The following is a 23,642-nucleotide window of genomic DNA, read 5'->3' on the forward strand; positions in this document are numbered from 1 at the left end:
TGTGCCTTTTCTCCTCAGCACGGATCAGCACGTGAAGGCAAGGACTTCAGTCCCCACACAGCTTGTCAAGGGAAATTGTAACGTTGAAGCGGTTACTCCAAGTGGGGAGAGAGACAGCGGGGCGTGTGGAGGGCACCCCAGGGTAGGTTCTGCCTGAGATGAACGTGGAAAGAGAAAACCACTGCTTACCTCCTGAGCAGAAAGAAAGTGCACGTGGAGTAGTTTCCTTTCGCTGTCAACCAGAGGCAAAAACGTAATGGTGACGTCATCATCGGTGTTCAGGTTAGCACCAGCACCTCGGTTGCCATAGCCATCATTTTCCATGGCAACCAAAGCAGAGAAGTGGCCCCTCGTATAGCCCAGAGCAATTGGACTTTTCCAACAAAAACTCTGTTCCCACAACAAAGGCAGATAAACCCCTAGAGAGGAACACAAGAAAGAGCGCAAGGACATGAGCAGGCGTGCTCCCCTCCTTCCTATGTCCACACCCTGGTGCCCCCCCACCCAGCCACCCTAACCCTCCCCCCCACGAATGAGCTCCAATGCATGCACCGAGCGGCCGTCACGGCCACCAGCATTACATGATGGCTTACCTTGAAACCGAGTGTATCCTAAAGTCTCTCCTCGGAAGCTCTTATAATACTTTACTCCATAAACTATAATTGGTCGTCTAAGAATGTGTGCAAGCACAAAAATGTGTGTCTGCTCCAAACTTGCTCCAGGCTGCAGAAAACAACAAAAAGACAGTTTCGGGGCTGGGAATATGGTCTAGTGGCAAGAGTGCTTGCCTTGCACGCGTGAAGCCCTGGGTTCGATTCCTCAGCACCACATATCTAGAAAAAGCCAGAAGTGGCGCTGTGGCTCAAGAGGTAGAGTGCTAGCCTTGAACACAAAGAAGCCAGGGGCAGTGCTCAGGCTGAGTCCAAGCCTCAGGACTGGCAAAAAATAAAAAGACAGTTTCTCTTTCAATCTGAGCAATAATAGAATTTCTTCCACACACTGCAATGCAATTTTACCTGCACGGAGAACTGCCATGATGTTACAGCACGACTGCCCCGAGTGCAACTCCAAGAAAACGAATAGAAATCTGCAACTGTCTGTGCAGTCGCTCACTGTCTGGACTCACAAAGCAAACAGGTGGCTTAGGAGATTCAGACAGCAAAGCTCATTCTGGTACGTGTGCCTGTGAAAGCTGTGGTACCTAACTTAGGAAGTTATTACTTCCAGCTAAGCACTGACGGCACATGGCCTGGGACACTTCTCAGAGTACATTAGTCACTGAAAATCTGGCCTACATGGGCCAAACTGAAGCTACTTCCTCAATTCTTGGGGTTCGTATGGACATGAGGCGATGACTGCCCTTTTCTTCTGCCTAGAGTACACCCCTCTGGGTTTCTTTCATACAGGTCCCTACTGCCGGGTGAGTGATCGTAAGTGAGTCCTCAGAACACCTACAGGAGCTGACAGTAGGGAATAGCACGGGCCTAAACCCTCCACCTCCACCTCCGAGGCAGAATGGAGCGCGCGCTCAGGCTGGGTAAGGTTTAGAATAGTCCTGTGGCGAAGTTTCATTGTCATTTCCTACTTGACAAGAAATACTTTTCTGATTCAATCAACAAGGCTTGAAGCATCCTTACCTGACTCGCGAGAGAAAGTATAAATGCCCAGTCTTCTTGCCACTGCTCTTCTCTCAATGAAAAATGTAAACCAAAGCTTTGCGAATACCACGATTCCCAATCTTTCCAGCGTGTGTAAAACCTAATGAGCAAGATGGCAAACAAAACAATAGTAATAATAATGCCTTTTATAAGCAGTATATTTCATATGTTCATCATGTACTTAATGTAATCTTTAGGTAGCCGTGAAGTGCCTTAATTTTATCTGCCATACAACATGATTTTCAAATTACCAATGCCTCCGGTTCTGCTAGCAGGCATTTGTGTTGTTTGGGGTGTTTTGGTTTTTTTTGCTATCAACAGGCTTCCTGGATTGTGCTGGCATTCTACCACTCGAGCCATACCACTGGCCCTCCACTTGTGACTTTAGAGAAGGAGTCTCAAGGTCTTTCTGCCTGAGTTGCCCTCAGCTGCACGCAGCTTGCTGGCACCTCTTCAGCCAGAATGTGGTTCACCACACCTTCACCTCTACTTACAAGTCATTCAATTGTTGACTACTGGTTTACAAACTCCAAAGGCTGGAAGCTGGGTAAGGTGGCACACACCAGGTAATCTCAGCCCCCAACAGCAGAGGAAGGAAGATCAAACGTTCAAGGCTAGTCTGGGCTACATAGTAACTTCCAGACAGCCTACTTGGCAACATAAAGAGACCTTGTCTCCAAAGCAAAACAAAAATCATAAGCAAAGACTCAAAATGTCATCTGACATGTTGGACACAAAGATGTGCCACCTTTCTCCATGGACAGACACATCACTATTTGTAAAGATAATAGAAAAGAAATATCTGGTGTGTTTATAAGAATATCAAAAGCACTGCCCTTCAAGGAAGAAATCAAGTTATCCCTATTCGCAGATGACATGATCTTATATCTGAAGGACCCAAAAAACTCAGTAGCCAAACTCCTACACCTAATAAACCAATTTGGCAAAGTAGCAGGATACAAAATCAATCCACAAAAGTCAGCAGCTTTTCTGTACACCAGCAATATACAAACAGAAAAGGAAATTATGGAAACAATTCCATTTACAGTAGCCAAAACAAGAATAAAGTACCTAGGGATCAACTTAACCAAGGACGTGACGGACCTACTTAATGAAAACTATAAAAATCTAATAAGGGAAATCAAAGAAGACACAAGGACATGGAAAGACCTCCCATGCTCATGGGTAGGCAGAATCAATATAGTGAAAATGGCCATATTGCCCAAATTGTTATACAAATTCAATGCAATCCCTATCAAAATCCCAACCACATTCTTCACTGAAATAGAGAAACCAATCCATAAATTCATATGGAACAGCAAAACACATAGAATAGCCAAAGCAATTCTAGTCAAAAAAAGCAGTGCAGGAGGTATCACAATACCAGACTTGAAGCTCTACTACAGGGCCATCATAACAAAAACAGCCTGGTATTGGTATAAAAACAGATCGGAAGACCAATGGATTAGAATTGAAGATCCAGAAATAAAACCGCACTCTTACAGTCAGCTGATATTCAACAAAGGAGCTAAAGACATACAATGGAATAAACATAGCCTCTTCAACTACTGATGCTGGGAGAACTGGGCAGCCATATGGAGAAAACTCAAAGTAGACCCAAGCCTATCACCATGCACCAAGATCAACTCAAAATGGATCAAAGACCTCCATATCAGACCTGAATCCTTGAAACTACTGAAGGACAGAGTAGGAAAGACGCTAGAACTTACAGGCACAGGAAGGAACTTCCTGAATAGAGTCCCAGGGGCACAACAAATAGGGGAAAGACTTGACAAATGGGACTACTACAAATTAAAAAGTTTCTGCACAGCTAAGGACATAGCCACCAAAATAGAAAGACAGCCAATGATATGGGAAAGGATATTTACCAGCACAGCAACAGACAAAGGCCTGATATCTGTCATCTACAGAGAACTCAAAAAACTAAGCCCCTCCAAGCCCAATAAACCAATTAGGAAATGGGCAAAGGAGCTAAACAGAGACTTCACAAGAGAAGATATAAAAATGGCAAAGAAACAGATGAGGAAATGTTCAACATCCCTGGTAGTAAAGGAAATGCAAATAAAAACAACCCTGAGATACCACCTCACTCCAGTTAGAATGGCCTATACTCTGAACTCAGGCAACAACAAATGCTGGAGGGGGTGCGGGGAAAGAGGAACCCTTCTTCATTGTTGGTGGGAGTGCAAATTAGTACAACCACTTTGGAGAACAGTATGGAGGTTTCTCAAAAAGCTCAATAAAGACCTACCCTATGACCCAGCCATACCACTCCTAGGCATCTATCCTAAACAGCAAACCCCAAGATATCAAAAAGACATTTGTACTTCCATGTTTATCACGGCACAATTCACAATAGCCAAAATATGGAAACAACCCAGATGCCCCTCCACAGATGAATGGATCCAAAAAATATGGTACTTATACACAATGGAATACTACATAGCCATTAGGAATGGTGAAATATTGTTATTCGCAGGGAAATGGTCAGAACTCGAACAAATAATGTTGAGCGAGACAAGCCTAGAACACAGAAAACAAAGGGGCATGATCTCCCTGATATATGACTGTTAACAAAGGGAGACGGAGAGACAGTAGAGACCAAGTCTGTGAAACCAAAAACTGCTTGTCAAATAGTATTCCCCACAGGATTGGGGCAGCGACCCAACAGTATGTAACTAAAACCAAACAATTACTCAACTTATATAAAGGTCAAAAATTGACCTCTCAGGGGAATACAATAGCTCAAAAGCCTAGGTATGTACATTCATATAAGACTACTGTCGAGGGGCTGGGAATATGGCCTAGTGGCAAGAGTGCTTGCCTCGTATACATGAGGCCCTGGGTTCAATTCCCCAGCACCACATATACAGAAAATGGCCAGAAGGGGCGCTGTGGCTCAAGTGGCAGAGTGCTAGCCTTGAGCAAAAAAGAAGCCAGGGACAGTGCTCAGACCCTGAGTCCAAGCCCCAGAACTGGCCAAAAAAAAAAAAAAAAACCAAGACTACTGTCGACATATGGTCTAATATCAACATTACATTTAAAGCCCTAGGCGAACTTTCTTGGGTGTGGCCACCTGGCTACTGTCTATGTTCTTGATACATTGTATATTGTATATATGTCTACCTGACCTAGAGAAGGGATAGAAAAACAGGGCGTAAGATATCACAAGAAATGTACACACTGCCCTACTATGTAACTGTACCCTTTTTGCACAACACCTTGTCAAAAAATTTGTGTTCAATTAATAAATAAATAAATAAAGACCAATAAAAAAGCACTACCCTTTCTTTATAATAATAATAATAATAATAATAATAATAATAATAATAATAATAAAGCATTTCTCTGGTGATTATTTGATAATCAAAAAAATAGGCCTGGCACTAGTGGCTCAGACCTATAATCCTAGCTACTAAGGAGGCTGGGATCTGAGGATCACACTTCAAAGCCAGCCAGGGCAGAAAAATCTATGAGATTCATCTCCAGTTAACCCCCAGAAAACTGGAAGTGGTGTTGTGGTTTGAAGTGGTTCACACAGGGACAGTGCGCAGGCCCCAAGTCCAAGCCCCAGGACTGATCAGAAAGAAAATAGGATAACTATGAAACCAGTTCTTCTTTACATTTCATGCTTTTATAAATGATTCAGTCTGATAAATCACTGGTAAACTCAAACACTAAAAACAGACCTACTGTTGTTTGTCTTTGTATGAAGTATAAAACTAAAAACAGAAGCTGGGCAAAGTAGCAAATGCCTGTAATCCTAACATTAAAGATGTTAATTAAGGCAGGAATATCACAAGTTCCAGACCAACTCAAACTATACAGTCAGCCAGATTTTGAATGGAACTGTGGAGAATGTGCATGTAGATCAAGGGAGGAGTTCTACAGCTTGACTGAACAGTATTTAGTGTTAAATCCCTGGTCATGAAATTCATTTTCAAACGTACAAATAACTGGTATTACTATAATGACAGATGTATACATTAGTGGGGGGGAAACAGAGTTGAAAAACATCTTCATTTTTTCAACTACCCCTACAAAACTGAGACTAAAAAGAATTATGGTCAAAATGTGGTTAATGATCTTACAGCAGCCAAGAGCTCACAAGTAGCAGTAAGCATTTAAGTCTATACATCATATTTGCCTTTTATGCATTTGAATTCTAGACAAAAGAAGTGGAAGATAAGAAAACAATCTCGTTATTATGGTTAGTTCTAGAATAGCAAAGTTAAATACATTAGTAAAAGAAACATATCTGCAGTAAAGTAGTATGTTTTAGATTTTCTAGAACATGTTCCCGAGGTTTAGTTGATTAAGTTACAGCAGAAAGAACTGGGGGCATAGCTCAAGTGGTAGAAAGTATATAGCAAGGCCCTTAGTTCAAAACCCTAGGACCACCAAAAGTTAAAAAAAATTCCAAGACATTCCTTTTTTACTTGGAAACAGAAACATATTTGAATGTTTAAGCACCCACAAAATACATTGTTTGAAAACTTTAAGGAGAAATATAAATATTGTTTGCAAACCGAAAGATGCATGTAGTTAAAAATTTCTTAGTTATTAAAAATATTTTAAGAATGAAACAGCTACATCAGCCTGAAAGTAAACAATGTCTGCAATCAGTATGCCTCAAGAAAACGTCTAAATAAGGAAGTTCTTTAAAGTTGATTTATTCAGATAAACTTACAATGGAACACAGACACAGACACAGACACACACCGCCACCACACTAAGCGCTAAACTCTCTAGGTAGCTCACAGACAAGAGTAGAAAACTGGCCAGGCACTGGTGGTTCAGGACTGAGGTCTGAGGATGGAAGTTTGAAGGCAGCCAGGCAATAAAGTCTGAGAGAGACTATCTCCAACAAACAAGCAAGATGCTGAACTGGAGGCATGACTCAAGTCATAGAGTACTAGGTTAGGAGTAAAAAAAAGCTAAGCTATGGCTGGGAATGTGGCCCACTGGTAGAGTGTTTACCTAGCATGCACGAAGCCCTGGGTTCGATTCCTCAGTGCTGCATATACAGAAAAAGCCAGACGTGGCGCTGTGGCTCAAGTGGTAGAGTGCTGGCCTTGAGCAAAAAGAAGTTCAGGGACAGGGCATGGGTCCTGAACTCATCAAAGCCCTAGGAATGTCCAAAAAAAAAAAAAAAAAAAAAAAAAAAGCTAAGCTACAGAAGCAAGACCATACAAGCCCCAGTACCAACACACACAATACACAAACACACAGAATAGACAGTGGCCAGGGACCAGTGGCTCACACATGTAATCCTAGCTACTACAGAGGCTGAGATTAAGAATATTGCAGTTTAAAGTCAGCCAAGTCAGAAAGTCTTTGAGACTCCATCTCCAAAATAACCAACAAAAAAGCAGAACTGGAGGTTCGTCTCAAGTAGTAGACTATCTGGCAAGCAAGCAAGACAAGCTAGTGCAAGGCCAAGTTCAAACTCCAGTACTGTACTCCCTGCAAAAAAAAAAGAAAGAAAAAGTGCTGTGTTTTCCTCCAGTGGAATATTCCTCAGTACTGAGGCATGCTAAGAAATGGGTGGCGCCTGAGAATTCTTACGCCAACTAAAAGACATCAGTCACATTTTTACGAGGTATCAGAAAAGGCAAATGTACAAGATTAATAGCTGCGTAGGGGTGGTGAGAAGAAAACCTGAAAAGAGACACAGATTTTCTTTTTAGTGTGATAGGTGCACACTTCTATAAATTTAATAATCACCAAATGGTATGCAAATTGCACTTCAATAAAGATGCTAGCTTTTAGAGGAAAAACTAAAATTCAAACCTAGAACATCTTGATAGTTTACTCTTTTTGGTATTTTAAGTAAAATACCTACCCACATAGCCCACAGGTATATAACTACATGCATCTTGACAGTGTACACACTTATGTGTGTATCAGTATTTACCAATAGTATTTGAAAAATACACCAAATAACAAGCACCATATTGATTGTAAAAGGTGTGCACTGCTGGCACACTGTACGCTGCAGCCAGCCATCTGGGAGCTCCATGCGTGTGGGTGCAGGCAACAGGGGCTAACACAATTTTTTTAAGGATCCGTCCTGATGTTTTCCTTATTTATATTAACTAACTCCACCTGTTCCTCTGAGAAGTGGATTGACAGGACCAGGAAAGTCCTGAGAACTTGAGTCAGCTCAAATCCCACTATTCAACAGAACTGCACACGCACATAGAAATATAAAAATAGCCTCCCCTGAAGTAGGTGGGGGAGAAGTTCATGGAACAGAAAACTGCTTTGTCAGTTGTCACTACGCATTTTCTGACTTCAAAAAGTATCATCCCCAGTTGATTTGATGGATACCTCAGCAAGGAAGAGCTTTAAGAAACAGAGCCCACACCCCATGAATAATGTGCTGGTGCCCACCATCCCGGCACAGGGCAGGACTCCCCGCTGCCCACCCCCTTTCGCAGTCGCCCTTGTGAGGGGTCCGCGAACTCACTGGACCCTCGTGGAAGGCAGCAGCTCTCCTCTCCCCATTACAGTCTTCATCCCAACTCCACCTCCAAGCTAGGAAAGGATGCCTCTGTCATCACCGCCCACGAGGCCATTTCCCAGTGCTGACCTCTGCACCGTCAAGCACAGGCGTCACACAGCAGGGCTATGAGGCACAGAGGGCTGGGAGTCCTCTGTGTTTGTCAGCACCAGGTCCCTGCTGAGGACTCAGGACTTCTCACTCAGCCCTGCTGCAGCTGCGCTCGGGAGTGCAGTGAGCAGCTCCTCCCTGCCCAGCCTGCTTCCTCCCTGCCTCAGAGTATGCTAGACTAACAGGGCCTCCAATGACTCCCCATCCAGATCACAGATCACAACCCACTGCCTGCCTTGAGCAACAGGTAGCACCAATCCCCAAAGCTAGTATGAACAGCCAGCCTCAAAGGTCTGTAAATCACAATTAGGAAAATATATTACCTGCGAAGATTCACAAGATACTTACAGCCTTGTAAAACCAGAATACTACCATGTTTTGACCACCAAAGACAACCTGCTTCCATTTTTTTTAGTACTAGTTTTTTGTTTGTCTTACTATGTGGCCCAGACTGGTCTCAAATTCAAAATCCTACATCCACTTCCCAAGTGCTGGGATTACAAGTGTATGCACGGACCGGGAATGTGGCTTAGTGGTAGCGTGCTTGCCTAACATGCGTGAAGCCCTAGGTTTGATTCCTCAGTACCACATACACAGAAAAAGTCGGAAGTGGTGCTGTGGCTCAAGTGGTAAAGTGTCAGCCTTGAGCAAAAAGAACCTCAGGGACAGTGCTCAGGCACGGAGTTCAAGTCCCAGGACCGGCAAAAAAAAAAGGGGGGGGGGCCTATGTATGTACCTTGCCAGGCTCCTGACAATCCCTTTCAAGATTTGAAAAAGTGAACGATTTTACCCCAGATCTGACAAGGGGCATAGATCTCTGTGCAGTGACATCAATTAACCAAACTTACATGGCAAATCAACATGCAAAAACAACTACCACACAAACCGAACCAATCTCATCCTCAACCTAGGCAGACCTACTGTGACAGCCAACAGCTCATGCTAAGACTGTTGTCTGACACTGTAATCTGATGGAGAGGGCAAGGCAAAGAGACCACCCCACAGCACCAGGCTTATTTCCCAGCTTCGGCAGCACAGGTCTTGCCCTGCGCACGACGAGGTCAGCCATAGCACCTACATCCACTAGCAGCACAGAATCCTCTTTCCCCACTAAATGATTAGTTCATCTAACTGAGCAACAAATTCTTCGTGCTTTAACTCCCAGGCTCACCAACCAGGAAGCCCTACCCCTCGGGTGATCAGAATTTTTTCCTGTACCGCATTATCCTTTGTTTCATGCTTCTGCTCAAGAGGAGCTGTGGCTCCAGTGGTAGAATGCTACCCTTGAGCAAAAAAAGCTCAGAGACAGGCCCTGCGTTCAAGCCCCAAAACTAGCACCAAAAAGAAAAGAAAAAAGTCAATGTCCAAGAAAGTACTTACATTGTTGTTTCCAAATTCTAGAAAGCACTTTCGTCATACATTTAAGGAGTGCTCATATGTGGGAAGGGATTATGGACACTACATCTTCCACAATGAAAAAAAAAGAACAACTCCCTGTTCTCTTTTCTAATCTAATAGACTTCATGTAACCCCTAGCTATAATAACAAAATTCACCACTAGTAGGTGCTAAAAACAACAACAACCATGCGGTGCTTAAAGCTGGGAATGTGGCTTAGTGGTAGAGTGCTTGCCTTGCATGAAGCCCTGGGTCCCGATTCCTCAGGACCTCATATATGGAAAAAGCCACAAGTAAGTGGTGCTGTGGCTCAAGTAGTACAGTGCTAGCCTCAAGCAAATGATGCTCAGGAACAGTGCCCAGGTCCTGAGGTTAAAGCCCCAGGACTGGCAAAAAAAAATACCATGAGGATATTAGAGTGATAGTTGGGCCATTAGCATTATTTGGAAGCACTGAATTAGAGAGAGAAGAAAATGTAATTTTGATTCCAAAGTAAATTGTATTTACTAGCTTTAAAGTGGACAATTCAATTTATGCCTCAATTTTATCATATATAAAAAGATAACTAAGAGAATGTACTCACAGAAGAAAAAAATATCAAAAGTCAAAAGGACTTAAATTACAAATAGTCTCCAATGTATGCCCATGCAGTCTGAAAGCGTCAAGATTTGAGTGGATACAAGCACACACACGCATACACACACATTGAAGCAACTGAGAAAATGGAACTGTGGGCTAAAACTAGTACAAGGACATATTTAAACATAGGGATGAAGTAGGTGTGTCAAATGTTAACTGGTCAACTGAGTGAGATACTGAAATCTACTGTACTAATTTAAGGAACAAATAACTTTTCTGTGGTTTGAAAAATATTATCTGAAAGCCTCCCTTTAAGCTCAGACAGAAAAATACCCCAAACACAATGACAAAATCTCTTGAAGTTGAATGAAAATATTAAACCACGGGTACTTACATTGAACACAAGCGTATCCACACTTAAGGCTATTAAAATTTCTAAGTATTGTTATGTACATAAAGGCATCTGCCTGTAATCCCAGCACTCAGGGGGCTAAGGCAAGAGGAAGGAACAGGAGAATTTGCCAGAGGCATGGCTCAAGTAGTAAAGTGCCTGCCTAGCAAATGTGAGGCCTTGAGTTCAAACCTCAGCTCAAATGGAGTTTGAAAGCAACTTGGGCTGCATAATGTGGCCAGACCCTGTGGCAATCAGAAGGTAGAAAACCTGTAATATTGTATTAGGAATGTCCAAATGTTTCTATTTTAGACCACATGTATAAAGTATAAAAACTGAGGTGTTCAGAATACCTAATGTCCAAAGGCAAAAAGGGTTTTTCTCTATCTTTCACAAATAGAACCAAGGGAAAGTAGCCCTGGGCTACAGGCAGCAGTTGAGGCTGAGGTGGAGAAGGCTGGTGGCTCACCAATGTGAACAGTCGTGCAGGCTGTCGTGAAGAGCCTTCCGAAGCACTGAGTCCTTGTCATAAATACCCCAGGTAGCTTGCAGTACTGAGTCCAGTAAGCAGTCTCCCGCAGTCCGGTTCCACAGGGCATAAAGTCGACTGTCCAAACGTGTAGCCAACTCCAAAGACCAGTTTATAATCGGAGATTCTTCTTCTAACTCTATGAGGAATTTAAACAACATCACTTTCATGCCTATGTAATTATGAAGCATTTAGTAGGGTGAAGAACCCATTTTCTGCATGTAAAAAGGTTTATATGTAACTTACTAGTAAAGATCTAAAAAACTAACAACTTTCACTGAAACAAACCTTTTGAGTGGTTGAAATAGTGCATTTCAGGAATAATTTATTAAGCTTTCAAGTTCTCTGTGATTTTATTTTCTAAAAATGTATATTAATATATATTTTTCAGCTGGAATAAGAAGTAGACTGTCCCTGGCTACTTTTTGCTCAAGGTTAACACTCTACCTCTTAAGTCACAGTGCCACTTCTGGATTTTTTCTGTTTATATGATGCTGAGGAATCGAACCCAGAGCTTCATGCATGGTAGGCAAGCACTCTACTGCCACTAGGCCACATTCCCAGTCCCGAAAAGCAAGAGTTTTATGTCTATTTATTTACTCTGTCACAGTGAAGAACTGTATGCCTTTTGCCCCTGACCTGTTTTTCTGGAACTAGGGAACAAACTTACTCTAGGCAAGTGCTGTACCATCCAGCCCCCATGACCAGCACAACAGGACAGTTCTTAACTTCCTTCATGCTTCTTATTGGAAATCAAAATATCCAACAAGCTGACTATAAATCCAACTAACTTATACCTTAACAAACAAAGGAAAACTCAAGTGATCATGTAAAAGGTAAATTATTAATTACATGCTTACCCTTTTGAACATCTCTATCAAGCACCTCATCAAATAATTTTTCTTGAACTGTTGGGGGCAAGTCTTCAATATCTACAAAGGAAAATCAGGCTTAAGGATATTCTTGCATTTAATAACTCACAGGTATCTTTTTTTAATTCATGTGGGCAACCTTTCTGTATTGGGGGGGGGGGGGGTCGGTCATGGGGCTTGAACTCTGGGCCTGGGCGCTGTTCCTGAGCTCTTCAGCTCAAGGCTGGCACTCACTCTACCACTAGAGCCACAGCACCACTTCCCATTTTCTGGTAGTTAATTGGAGATAAGAGTCTCACAGAGGGCTGGGGATATGGACTCGTGGCAAGAGTGCTTGTCTCGCATACATGAAGCCCTGGGTTCAATTCCCCAGCACCACATATACAGAAAACAGCCAGAGTGGCACTGTGGCTCAAGTGGCAGAGTGCTAGCCTTGAGCAAGAAGAAGCCAGGGACAGTGCTCAGGCCCTGAGTCCAAGGCCCAGGACTGGCAAAAAAAAAAAAAGTCTCACAGACTTTCCAGCCCAGACTGGCTCTGAACTACAATCCTCAGATCTCAGCCTCCTGAGTAGACAGAATTACAAGCATGAACCACCAGCACCCAGCTCTTTCTGTTATTTCATTACCAAAACTCCAATGTAAAATATAGCCTTGAGACCAATAATTATACATCTATTTTATTTGTTCTCTTCTCTCAGACCTGCTACTTTCAAACTTCCGGAGCTCCTCACAGCAGCTAACGAGTCATGCATTCTGGCACACAGTATTGTTGGCATCTTCCCCAAATTCTCTTGCTCTAGTCAGGTTGCCTAATACAGTATCCTGGAGTAATAACCAGCATTACCCTCATGTTTTTCAAGGTTAAAAAAAGATATTCTGCATTCTAAATAAAAGCCTAAGCAGAACAGGGTAAGCTTAACATATAGCTTAGTTCCTATCACTTACCGCTTGCGAATGCCCCCGTTTCTGTCTAGTTCAGAACAGGCAGGCCCTATAGAAGCTTTCGTTTGAAAACTTTTGACGTCTGTTGTACTGACTCAATGCTTAAGTGACAAAAAGTACTCTGGAAGACATTTTCAACTATCAGTGAGTTGAAAAATCAAAGTTGTTTGCAAATATTTAAAAATGAAAGGGTGAGAATCAAATGGCACCTCCAAAGGTGCCAGTATCTTTCATTCAAATAGCCTGACTGACTAGATAACTTCAAAAACATATCTTCTACTGCTTCATCCCAGGTAACCAACAGTTAGCTAATTTCAAAACAACAGACTTGGAAAGAAGAAAATTTGCTAAAAATAAAACTTTATAAAGAGGAAAATAAATAGGCAACACATGATTTTTAAAACTTTCAGAGGGGCTGGGAATATGGCCTAGTGGCAAGAATGCTTGCCTCCCATACATGAAGCCCTGGGTTCAATTCCCCAGCACCACATATATAGAAAATGGCCAGAAGTGGCACTGTGGCTAAAGTGGCAGAGTGCTAGCCTTGAGCAAAGAGAAGCCAGGGACAGTGCTCAGGCCCTGAGTTCAAGCCCCAAGACTGGCAAAAAAAAAAACCAAAAACCAACCCTATCAGAGCCCACAAAGAATCAGTTACCATCTTCTAAAAACTGAAGTATTCAATACCAGGAACGGGTGGCTGGTATTAGTTATTCAGGAGGCTGAGTTCTGAGGATCACATTTCGAAGTCATCCCAAGCAGGAAAGTTTGTAAGATTCTATCTCCAATTAAGCACCAAGAAAACTGGAATTGGAGCTGTCAGTAGGGAGCTAGCCTTGGGCAAAAGAAAGCTCAGGGAGAGTGCCTAGGCCTTGAATTTAGGCTCCAGAACCCAGCACCCCACCCCAACCCCCAATCCCCAAAAAACCTAAAGCATTTGTTTACAAACAGCTCTTACACTGGTCACTTCCAGTATAAACAGGTTAATCAAGTCATTTCAAAACCATATTTTTCATTTTTCATTCCTATATAACTATAATAAAACATTTATTTTCATATTAAATGGGTAGTTACCTGCTGGCAACGTAAATGTTACAAGGTCAGTTAGAAAATAACAAGCAAAATCCCCCTTTCTCTGATGAAGAGAGGCAGCTATTTCTCTCCGGATTTGTTCTGTCAGTTCAGGACACACCATTGCTGGAATACACTTTGCTGCTTGTTGAGACACCTTAAACAGAAAAGAAACTTCTCTTTATCTCTATCATAAATGCAAACAAATTACAATAGCATTTTAAAAGAATTTAGCAAAATTTCCAAGTATCTGAATGAAGGTTACGGCTTTTAATCCTAAAATTACTTCCTAGCCAGCTCCAATGGCTCACACCTGTAATTCTAGCTACTCAGGAGGCTGAGCTCTAAGGTTTGTGGTTCAGTCATCTGGGGAAGGAAAGTCTGTGAGAGTCTCATCCCCAATTAACCAAAAAGCTGCAAGTAGTGCTGTGGCTCAATGGTACAGCACTAGCCTTGAACTAAAAAAAGCTAAGGGACAGCATCCAGTCCCTCAGTCAAAGTCCCAGGACTGGCACCAAAACAAACAAACGACAACTAACCAATGGAAGTATATATCAACCAACTTTCAAGAAAATAGTCACAAAATGCTTATCCTACATTAGTAATTCTATTCCTTCACATTTAGCCAACCGAAATACTCAAACAAGCACATAAAAATTTATGTACTAAAGGCTTATTATACATAAAGGTACATCTTAAGCAGTTGGTCTCTAAATGGACTGACCATCATGTACTCAAATTAGAAACATCCTTTGAAAATGAGGAATTAGGACCAAGCAGGGTGGCTCATGCCTATAATCTCATCTACCTGAAAGGCAGAGATAAGGATTGCAGTTTGCGCCCAGTCTGGACCCCATCTCAACCAATAGCTGAGTGTGGTAGTCATGCCTATAAATTCTAACTACATGAGAAGCATAAATGATCCTGCTTCATTCAGGTCAGGAAAAAAAAAAGACTTATTAAAAAATAAAAGGGCATTGAGGGCATGGCTCATATGGCAGAGTGCCTGCCTAGAGAAGACAAGGCTGAGTTCAAGCCCACTGAAGAGGGGAAAAAATAAACAGAAACTGCAGCTCTTAGAAACCATTACACACTCCCTTTCATGTCTTAGAAGAACACATGGTATTTAACTGCAATGTCCTTTTTAAAATGCTGATCAGCTGGTGCCAGTCTTCCGCCTTATAGTCCAGATGCACTTAAGTTTTTAGTGTTCCAACGATCTACATACAGAAAACTCTGTGTACGTACACATACACATGTACGTACGTACGTACACACACACACACACACACACACACACACACAATTGCTCAGAGAACACCAAGATACCAAAAGTAAATCCAAAACTAGCCTTCTACCAATGTGCCAGCCCTCAGTCCCTTTCTCAAAACTGGGAAGACTTTCTGAAAACAACCTGGGCTGGACCCTAATACTGTGGACATTTCAGGACAAGCTTGGCCTCTAAGAATTCCTAGCCATTTTGTACTTTTGCCCTGTGTTCTCTGTATTGTACTAACCAGCTTTCCCAAATCATTGAGCTGCTCTTAAAAAACAACCGCCCCCCCCCAAAAAAAGGGCTTGGGGGAAAAAAATTCCTCCTCTACCACACCCTGAGAAAAGGACACTTTCCGGAAACCTGAAGCGCTTCTTGCTTCTTCAACCTTATGATTCCCAACCATTTCTCTAGGCTACCTACCTTACCACCTTGAACTTCATAAGATTCATGAATGTTATTAAATGTGAATTTTATCATATTAAGTTCAAATCCTTCCTTTTCACTAAGCTCTTAATATACCAAATGTACTTTTTCTCGAGCCGAGCATGATGGGATATACCAACACCCTTTTCTCCTCCCCAAAAAAGAACTTCCCGGGGGCTGGGGATATGGCCTAGTGGCAAGAGTGCTTGCCTCGTGTACATGAGGCTCTGGGTTCGATTCCCCAGCACCACATATACAGAAAATGGCCAGAAGTGGAGTTGTGGCTCAAGTGGCAGAGTGCTAGCCTTGAGCAAGAAGAAGCCAGGGACAGTGCTCAGGCCCTGAGTCCAAGCCCCAGGACTGGCCAAAAAAAAAAAAAAAAAAGAACTTCCCTAAACATTACAACTTTGATTTCGTATTTTGATAGCTTTATTTTAATGTGACTGATTGCCTTTGTAATTTTCTAGTTTAAAAACAGGTATGAGGTTGTTTCTGAGGCAGGACCATGCTAGTATATAAACTATGCTGGCCTCAAACTGATGGTCCTCCTAACCTCAGCCTGTCTAGTGCTTGAATTACAAAACGCTTGTGTCCCCACACACAGCTTGAAAACACCCCACTCCGCTTCTCCCATGCTATATACCAAGTTGACCTATATATGTCCCATAGAATACAGCAAAAGTAGTAGTAGGTTTTTCCTAAATTGGTTCATAAGACGCTGCAGCTTTTCTCCTCCTGAAATCACTTGCTTTGGATGAAAGCAACTGCATCATGAGGAGCACAGTAGATAAGCCAGCATGGCAAGGAATCCAAGCCTCCTGCCAACAGCCATTTGAGTGCACTTGTAAACAGACCCTCTAGCTCAGCTGAGCTTCCTGACTCCAGAGCCCAGGCAGACACAGCTTAACTGTAACCTCCTAAAACCTTAGGCCAAAAAACACTCAGGTCAGTCTTTCCTAAATTCCTGACCCTTGCAAACTATTCGAAGTAACAAATTCTTGTTGTCTTAAGACGCTGACTTTTAAGGTACTCTGTGACACAGCCACAAATAATAAATGTTCTAGTATCATTCTACTATGAATCACTGAGTTGCTTTCAAGATTCCAGGGACCTATGAGGGTTCCTTCTGTACCACTCACTGGCCTCTACCAGCCCGAAGGAAGCCAATGAATGCTCTATACACTTTAACACTGGTTTACAGTCACACATGTGTGCACGCATGCGCACACCTGTGTTGGTACTGGGGCTTAGGACCTGGGCTCTGTCCCTCAGCTTTTCTGCTCAAGGCTGACATCTACCACTTGAGCCACATTTCCACTTCCACTTTTTTGGTGGTTGATTGGAGATAAAGACTGTCACAGACTTTCCTGCCCAGGCTGACTTCAAAATGTGGTCCTCCGATCTCAGCCTCCTAAGCAGTTAGGATCAAAGGCACGAGCCGCCAGCACCCAGCCATCGCTACTTTCTCTACACCGTCTTCTGAAGCCACCACCAACTACAATGCCACACAACATAAGTGGGCATCACGACACTAGTGCAGCACTAGAAACGCCTGCCACTGTTCTATCCCCATTACAAGACATCTGACCCTCTAATCACACTGCTCCCTCATTACTCACTCAGCAGGCCTGCCTGCTGTCGTCCTCAGGGCTATCAATATCCCTCATCTTCTACTTTCCTCTCAGTCCAGCCTCCTCCCCCCAGGTCATGAGAATCTTAAGAGCACAATGACTGGCCACTGAAATCACATTTTCATGTAACCTGAACGTTTTTTTTAACTCCATTTAAAAACATGCCCTCCTGGGAATATGGCCTAGTGGCAAGAGTGCTCACCTCGTATACACGAAGCCCTGGGTTCGATTCCTCAGCACCACATATATAGAAAAAGGCCCGAAGTGGCACTGTGGCTCAAGTTGGCAGAGTGCCAGCCTTGAGCAAAAAGAAGCCAGTGATAGTGCTCAGGCCCTGAGTTCAAGCCCCAAGACTAGCAAAAAAAAAGTAAAATAAAAACATGCCCTCTATTACCCTCTATATGATGATTTCGAAATTCTGCTAAATTTGAACACAAGATGTGTACTGACAAAATTTGAATGCAATTTATAATTGACTTGGCTGTACTTTTACTCTATTTCTCTTATCACTAAAAAATTACTTTGGTAATCAAAATACTATAATCAAAATACTTGGATAATGAAGAATAGCTCATTTATATTCTGTCCCTTGCCATAGCTACCTAAGCCAGAAACTTCAGAATAAACATGGATCCACATCTTAACATCACTCCCCATAACCAATCTATCACCTGAAGACTCCATAATCTCTCGTATCACCCTGTTTCTCTCCATTTCTAGGGCCACGGTCCTACCAAGAGTTCTGGCCAGCAACTGCAGCCATGCCTTTCTAACCAGATTTGACCCTCTCTAATAGCAGCTAAAAGTAACCTGCTCTTGCACTGTCTTGCTCCTGGTACCTAAACCTTCCCATGCCTTCAAAATAACCTCAAAACACTTTGACACGGAGTGCCTTCAGAATAATATCTCTTTCACTGCCCTCACAGCAACCTTCCCATGCTCTGACACAGAGGAGCTCGCATGACCATCTGTTCATCTTTCCCACCTTCCCTCATGTCCCAATCATCACTCAATCATGCTAGGTTACTTCCAGTCTCTGAATTCACAAGTACCATGATCCTTTCCTCCTGAATTTATGACTTCCATAGCTTTTCTCTCTCAACCCACTTTACCTGGATAGCTCCTACTCCCTCGGAAATTAGCAAAAACTACCTGCTCCCATGCATAGACCTGTATTTCTCAAGACACACAGTGAGCAGAGTTACCCATTTATTTCTCCACTTTTCTGAAGACTCCACACTATAGGAAAAGCCAATACCTTCACAATTCTATCCTCAGTACACTGCCTAATAGATAATATAGGTACACAATATTTTAGATGAGTAACTAAAGAGCAAATACATCTCAATGTTTTTTGTTTTTGGCCAGTCCTGGGGCTTGGACTCAGGGCCTGAGCACTGTTCCTGGCTTTTTTTTGCTCAAGGCTAGCACTCTAACACTTGAACCACAGCGCCACTTCTGGCCATTTTCTATATATGTGGTGCTGGGGAATCAAACCCTGGGCTTCATGTACACAAGGCAAGCGCACTCTTGCCACTAGGCCATATTCCCAGCCCTACATCTCAATGTTTTATAAACCCAACATGATGGTTTAAATACTGAAGCAAAATTTCCATGTCAGGCAACTGGTAGCTCAGGAAGCTGAGCTCTGAGGAAGCCAGCCCAAGCAGAAAAGTCCATGAGATTCATATCTCCAATGAAGTACTTAGAAAAGGCTGGAAGTTGCACTGTGGCTCAATTGGTAGAGCACTAGACAAGAATAAGGGGCTCAGGGACAGCACCCAGGCCCTGAGTTAAGGCCCCAGGACCGGGGGGGGCGGGGAACAGTAGCAAGGTACAATAGAACATGAGTACAATCCCAGCTACTTGAGAGGCAAAGATCAGGAGAATCACAGACAGATAGGAAGATCATAGTTGGCATCAACCTGGGAGAAAAGGTTAGCCAAGATCCCATCTCAAGGAACAAGCAAGGAATGGAGGTTCCAGTTCATAATCCTGGCTAACTTGGGACATAGGTAGGGCAGTACAAGGCCGGCCCAGACAAAAGCAAGACACTTTCTGAAAAACAAAAGGAGAAAAGAGCAAGGCACAATGGCTCAAGCCTATGATCATAGCTACTTAAGAAGTAGAGATCACAGTTTAGGGTCACCCCAGGTAAAACAAAGTCTATAAGACTCCACCTTAGCCAATAGCTGGGCTCGTTGGCCCATGCCTATCATCCCAGCTACATTAGAAACATATGACTAGATGCCGCACCATGAGACAGTCACCCCAGTGATGCAGAGGAGCACAAAAGGAAGATCATAGTTCAGGAGGCCTGAAAATAAAGCAAAACCCCATGTCAAAGGGGGGAGGGGGAGGTGGCCCTGCAGTTGGTGTGGCCTTGCACAGTGGCTCCAGTACTAAAGCGCCTGCCTAGTGAGATCCTCAAGTGTGGGCTGGGAATATGGCCTAGTGGCAAGAGTGCTTGACTCAAGTGGTAAGGTTCTAATCCAGTAGTGTCAAAAAAAAAAAAAATTAACTGGCTGAGGGCATTTAATGGTAGTACATCTGCCCAGTGAGTGAGCGCAAGGCCCAGAGTCTAAGCCACAGTACTACCAAAACAAAAAGTTAATTTATTTAAAAAAAAGATCACATAGTGATAGGGACAATAGGTAGGGTGCACCTGTAGTCCTAGCTACTCAGGAGACTGATGAAAGAAGATTCCTTGAGGAGGCCGCCTGAGCAACAAAGCAGTATCTCATCTCAAAAGGAGAAAAAGACTAGGAAAAAAAAGTGATCCTTAAAAACCATATACTTTTACAATCTCCAGCGTAACATGATTTTGAAAAGAGGGGGCAGGGAACATCTGCAAAATTTCACAACTGTCTGGAGGAATACTGTAACATTAAAAATGAAAAGAACACATTCTTTGATATAAAAGAACATTTAACTAAAATGCCACACTCACCTCTGTAAGCAATATGGCTAGCATATCCTGCCTCTGAAAACGTATAGCCAAGTGTACCAGGGTATAGCCAACGTCAAAGGCAGAAGGACGATTCAGCAAGCGTACTTCATCTGCAGTGAGCTGACGTGCAATATCTCCTCCTGATGACTTATAAGCTTCTATGGCCCCTAAATCACCTTCTACAACCCCTAAAACAGCATCAAAACACAAGAGTATTTAATTCTATTTTTTCTTTAATAAGCACAAACCTATAACAGTGACTCCAACTCCTTAAGTGTTTCTTTGTGCTTCCAGGATCCTGGTGCATCATTTAAAAGTCCTAGAGAACATAAGGAAAATTAGCATTTCCCTACATTTTCAAACTTTCCACAACTAGAACTGCCTAGTGAAGTACTTACCTTACCACCACGGCTGGCTCCATGCTCTGTTGGAGTTTAGAAAAGCTATTAGGATATATGAAGTAAAACAAAGACCAGCAACCTAGTATGAAAACTGGTCTTCACCGTGATTGCAGTGGTCCCGTGCTCATCGGGCTGCAGAAACTGAGGAGACATGCATGTGCTTCCAGTCCACACCAAGCTTTCTATACTGCTAGTCACAAACAACTTAGAGCAACTTACTGCAAACAAAAAAAAGTTGGCATTGTTTTTATTTCAGTATATCTCACAGCCAAAGCTTCCTTATGCCCTCTAAAAATCGTTAATAACTAGCTAGGCATAGTGGCACATGTAGTAACACCTGAACTTGGGAGGCAGAGGCAGGAGGATCCCACATGTAAAGCCAGCCTAAGCCCCATAGCAAGTTCAAGGCTAGCCTGGCTTAAAGATCCTATCTCAGAAAAGGAAAGGAGGACTGTTAAAAGAAAAACTGAACCATTACAAATCAGTGTCACACATGGTCCCTAAAGACCTTTGCATTCCCACTAAAGCATCTTATAAATCTTAAGATTAATGTTAAGACAATAATTATATTTACTAATAAATAGTACAGTACAGTGTGGATAATAAACAGCCTTGACAAAAATGGAAATGTAAATTAACTTCCAATTTACCAAAAAGCTTTTAAAAAAAGCTACAAGAGAAATAGTTTAAGTGTTTCCCTTTACTGTAAAAATGATGAAGTTTAAATTTGATAAGTCTCCCATTCACCGTGCTCATGACACAAATAACATAATGCTGAGCAATGTGACAGGACAGTAAAAACACAACTTCCGTATTCCAAAAGTTCTTCAATTTAAATTCCATCTGTGAGTCACAAAAGATGAGCTCCAAAACTCTCTAAGATCAAAGATCCTTTCTGCAAATTTAGATCCTCTTCCTCACAACACAGACAAAAAGTTCTCAGGTTAAAAACTTATGAGAAAGCCAGGAATCGCAATCTAGGCCTATAGTTAGAGCATTTGGGAGGCTGTGTCAAAAGGATTCCTAAACCCAAGAGTTTTGAGAATAGCCTGAACAACACAGAAGACCCGTCATCTCACAATTCTGGGTAGACAGCTCTGGTGGAGCACTTGCCTAGCACACACATGTACTTCCCTCACATTGATGCCCAACAAGACCTCTTTCAGTCCCATCACAACAACAACAACAACAACAACAAAAGTGCAGAAGTTTTTTGTGGGGTTTTTTTGCAGCAAAGTAAGATAATACATTCCTTGCTACATACACACAAGTTTAAGTTCCACTCTAAATCCCACCCCCACCCACATCCTTAAAAGAGCAATGCCCCCAAAAGCAGTTTGGGTTGAAACACAGCGGAGGTGGCATGACACAGGGAGAAGAGAACATGAAGTGCTACTTGAATTCAAACTCACCTGTGGTTCAAGAGGTTTGTTTCTAATTATGTTCAAGTACACAAAGAACTCTAAAATGCCTGCTTAATTTGTTTAAACAGTTAAGAAGTGTTTTTGAATACAATTTTTGGAATAACTTAATGTAACTTACTTTATTTAAAACTAAATATGCCCATCCCGTGCCCTTTTGTTTCTACAGTATTGTGTATAAAGGCAGCTACTTGCAAAGGCAGAACCTGAGCTGGTGGTAGACAGTTCAGTTAAGGGCACGTTCCTAGCATTTGCAAGGCCTTGGTTTTGGTCCCATGGGAGGAGGAGGAAATAAAGCCATAACTATTTCCAGTGTATGTAGCACTACATCTTTCAGTTATTGGCTTAAATCTAAAAGTGAGCCTATTTACAGAATCTGTGTATTACATACAAAATATTCTAAACGCATCTAACCCCAAGAGTTTGAGCAATTTACTAGAAAAGACAAAGAGAAAGACCTGCATGGTAAATGCATAGACACATATGTATATGTGTGTCCACATATGCAATTTCTAAATATACTTTTTTTTTTTTTTTTTTTTTTGCCAATCCTGGGGCTTGGACTCAGGGCCTGAGCACTGTCCCTGGCTTCTTTTTGCTCAAGGCTAGCACTCTGCCACTTGAGCCACAGCGCCACTTCTGGCCATTTTCTGTATATGTGGTGCTGGGGAATCGAACCCAGGGCCTCATGTACATGAGGCAGGCACTCTTGCCACTAGGCCATATCCCCAGCCCCTAAATATACTTTTTATTTCAAAAGACAAAGTAACCACAGCTAAATAGCAAAGAACTTCTTTCTTTGTATTAGAAGAGGAAAAGAAGTGTTAAGTCATCATCTTTACTATTTTTAGCTAACTCAATGGATAACTAAAGTCTAGAAGAATCATCTTTAAAATTCTTAAGAATTCATTCCCCCTCCCCCCCACTCTCAAAGGTTCCTGAAAATAGAAACTGGCAAGCACTGGTAGCTCACATCTATAATCCTAGCTACTCAGAAAATTGGGATCTGAAGATCACAATTTGAAGCCAGCAAGGGCAGACACATCCACTAGACTCCAATTCACCAGGGGGAAAAAAACAGAATTAGATAGGTGACTCAAGTTGTAGAGTAACAGCTTTCAGTGACAAAACAGAACAAGAGCAAAAGATCTTAAGTTTATGCCCCAATACTGGCGCACGTCACACACACACACACACACACACACACACACACACACAGTAGAAGACAATTGAACACAAGGAGTAGAGGGCAGGGAACTGGTTTATAGATTAAATAGCTCAAGAAAGTTTGCAACTATATTTTACAGTTATGATTTACAGTGTCACCTATTATGTCTTCATAGTAAGTGCTTTAAAACACACACACACACACACACACACACACACACACACACACACACAACTTCAAGCGAGGCACTGGTGGCCACATCTGTAATCCTAGCTACTCAGAAGGCTGAGATCTGAGGA

At 42.4% G+C, this 23,642-nt stretch overlaps 1 protein-coding gene across 3 annotated transcripts in view; it reads right to left on the reverse strand.

The window, feature by feature from the left end:
- The window catches only part of Zranb1 (zinc finger RANBP2-type containing 1), a 63,191-nt gene that overhangs the window by 2,892 nt on the left and 36,657 nt on the right, over positions 1-23,642 (reverse strand). For all 3 annotated transcript variants that reach the window (XM_048338051.1, XM_048338050.1, XM_048338052.1), the window contains 7 exons: positions 20,354-20,541; positions 14,077-14,230; positions 12,052-12,123; positions 11,132-11,330; positions 1,638-1,758; positions 594-723; positions 190-419 (listed from right to left, as the gene is read on the reverse strand). In XM_048338051.1, coding sequence (XP_048194008.1) covers positions 190-419; positions 594-723; positions 1,638-1,758; positions 11,132-11,330; positions 12,052-12,123; positions 14,077-14,230; positions 20,354-20,541 — 1,094 coding nt within the window. The remainder of the gene's footprint in view (positions 1-189; positions 420-593; positions 724-1,637; positions 1,759-11,131; positions 11,331-12,051; positions 12,124-14,076; positions 14,231-20,353; positions 20,542-23,642) is intronic.

This window comes from Perognathus longimembris, chromosome 2, assembly GCF_023159225.1.
Source record: "Perognathus longimembris pacificus isolate PPM17 chromosome 2, ASM2315922v1, whole genome shotgun sequence".
NCBI classification, from domain to species: Eukaryota; Metazoa; Chordata; class Mammalia; order Rodentia; family Heteromyidae; genus Perognathus; species Perognathus longimembris.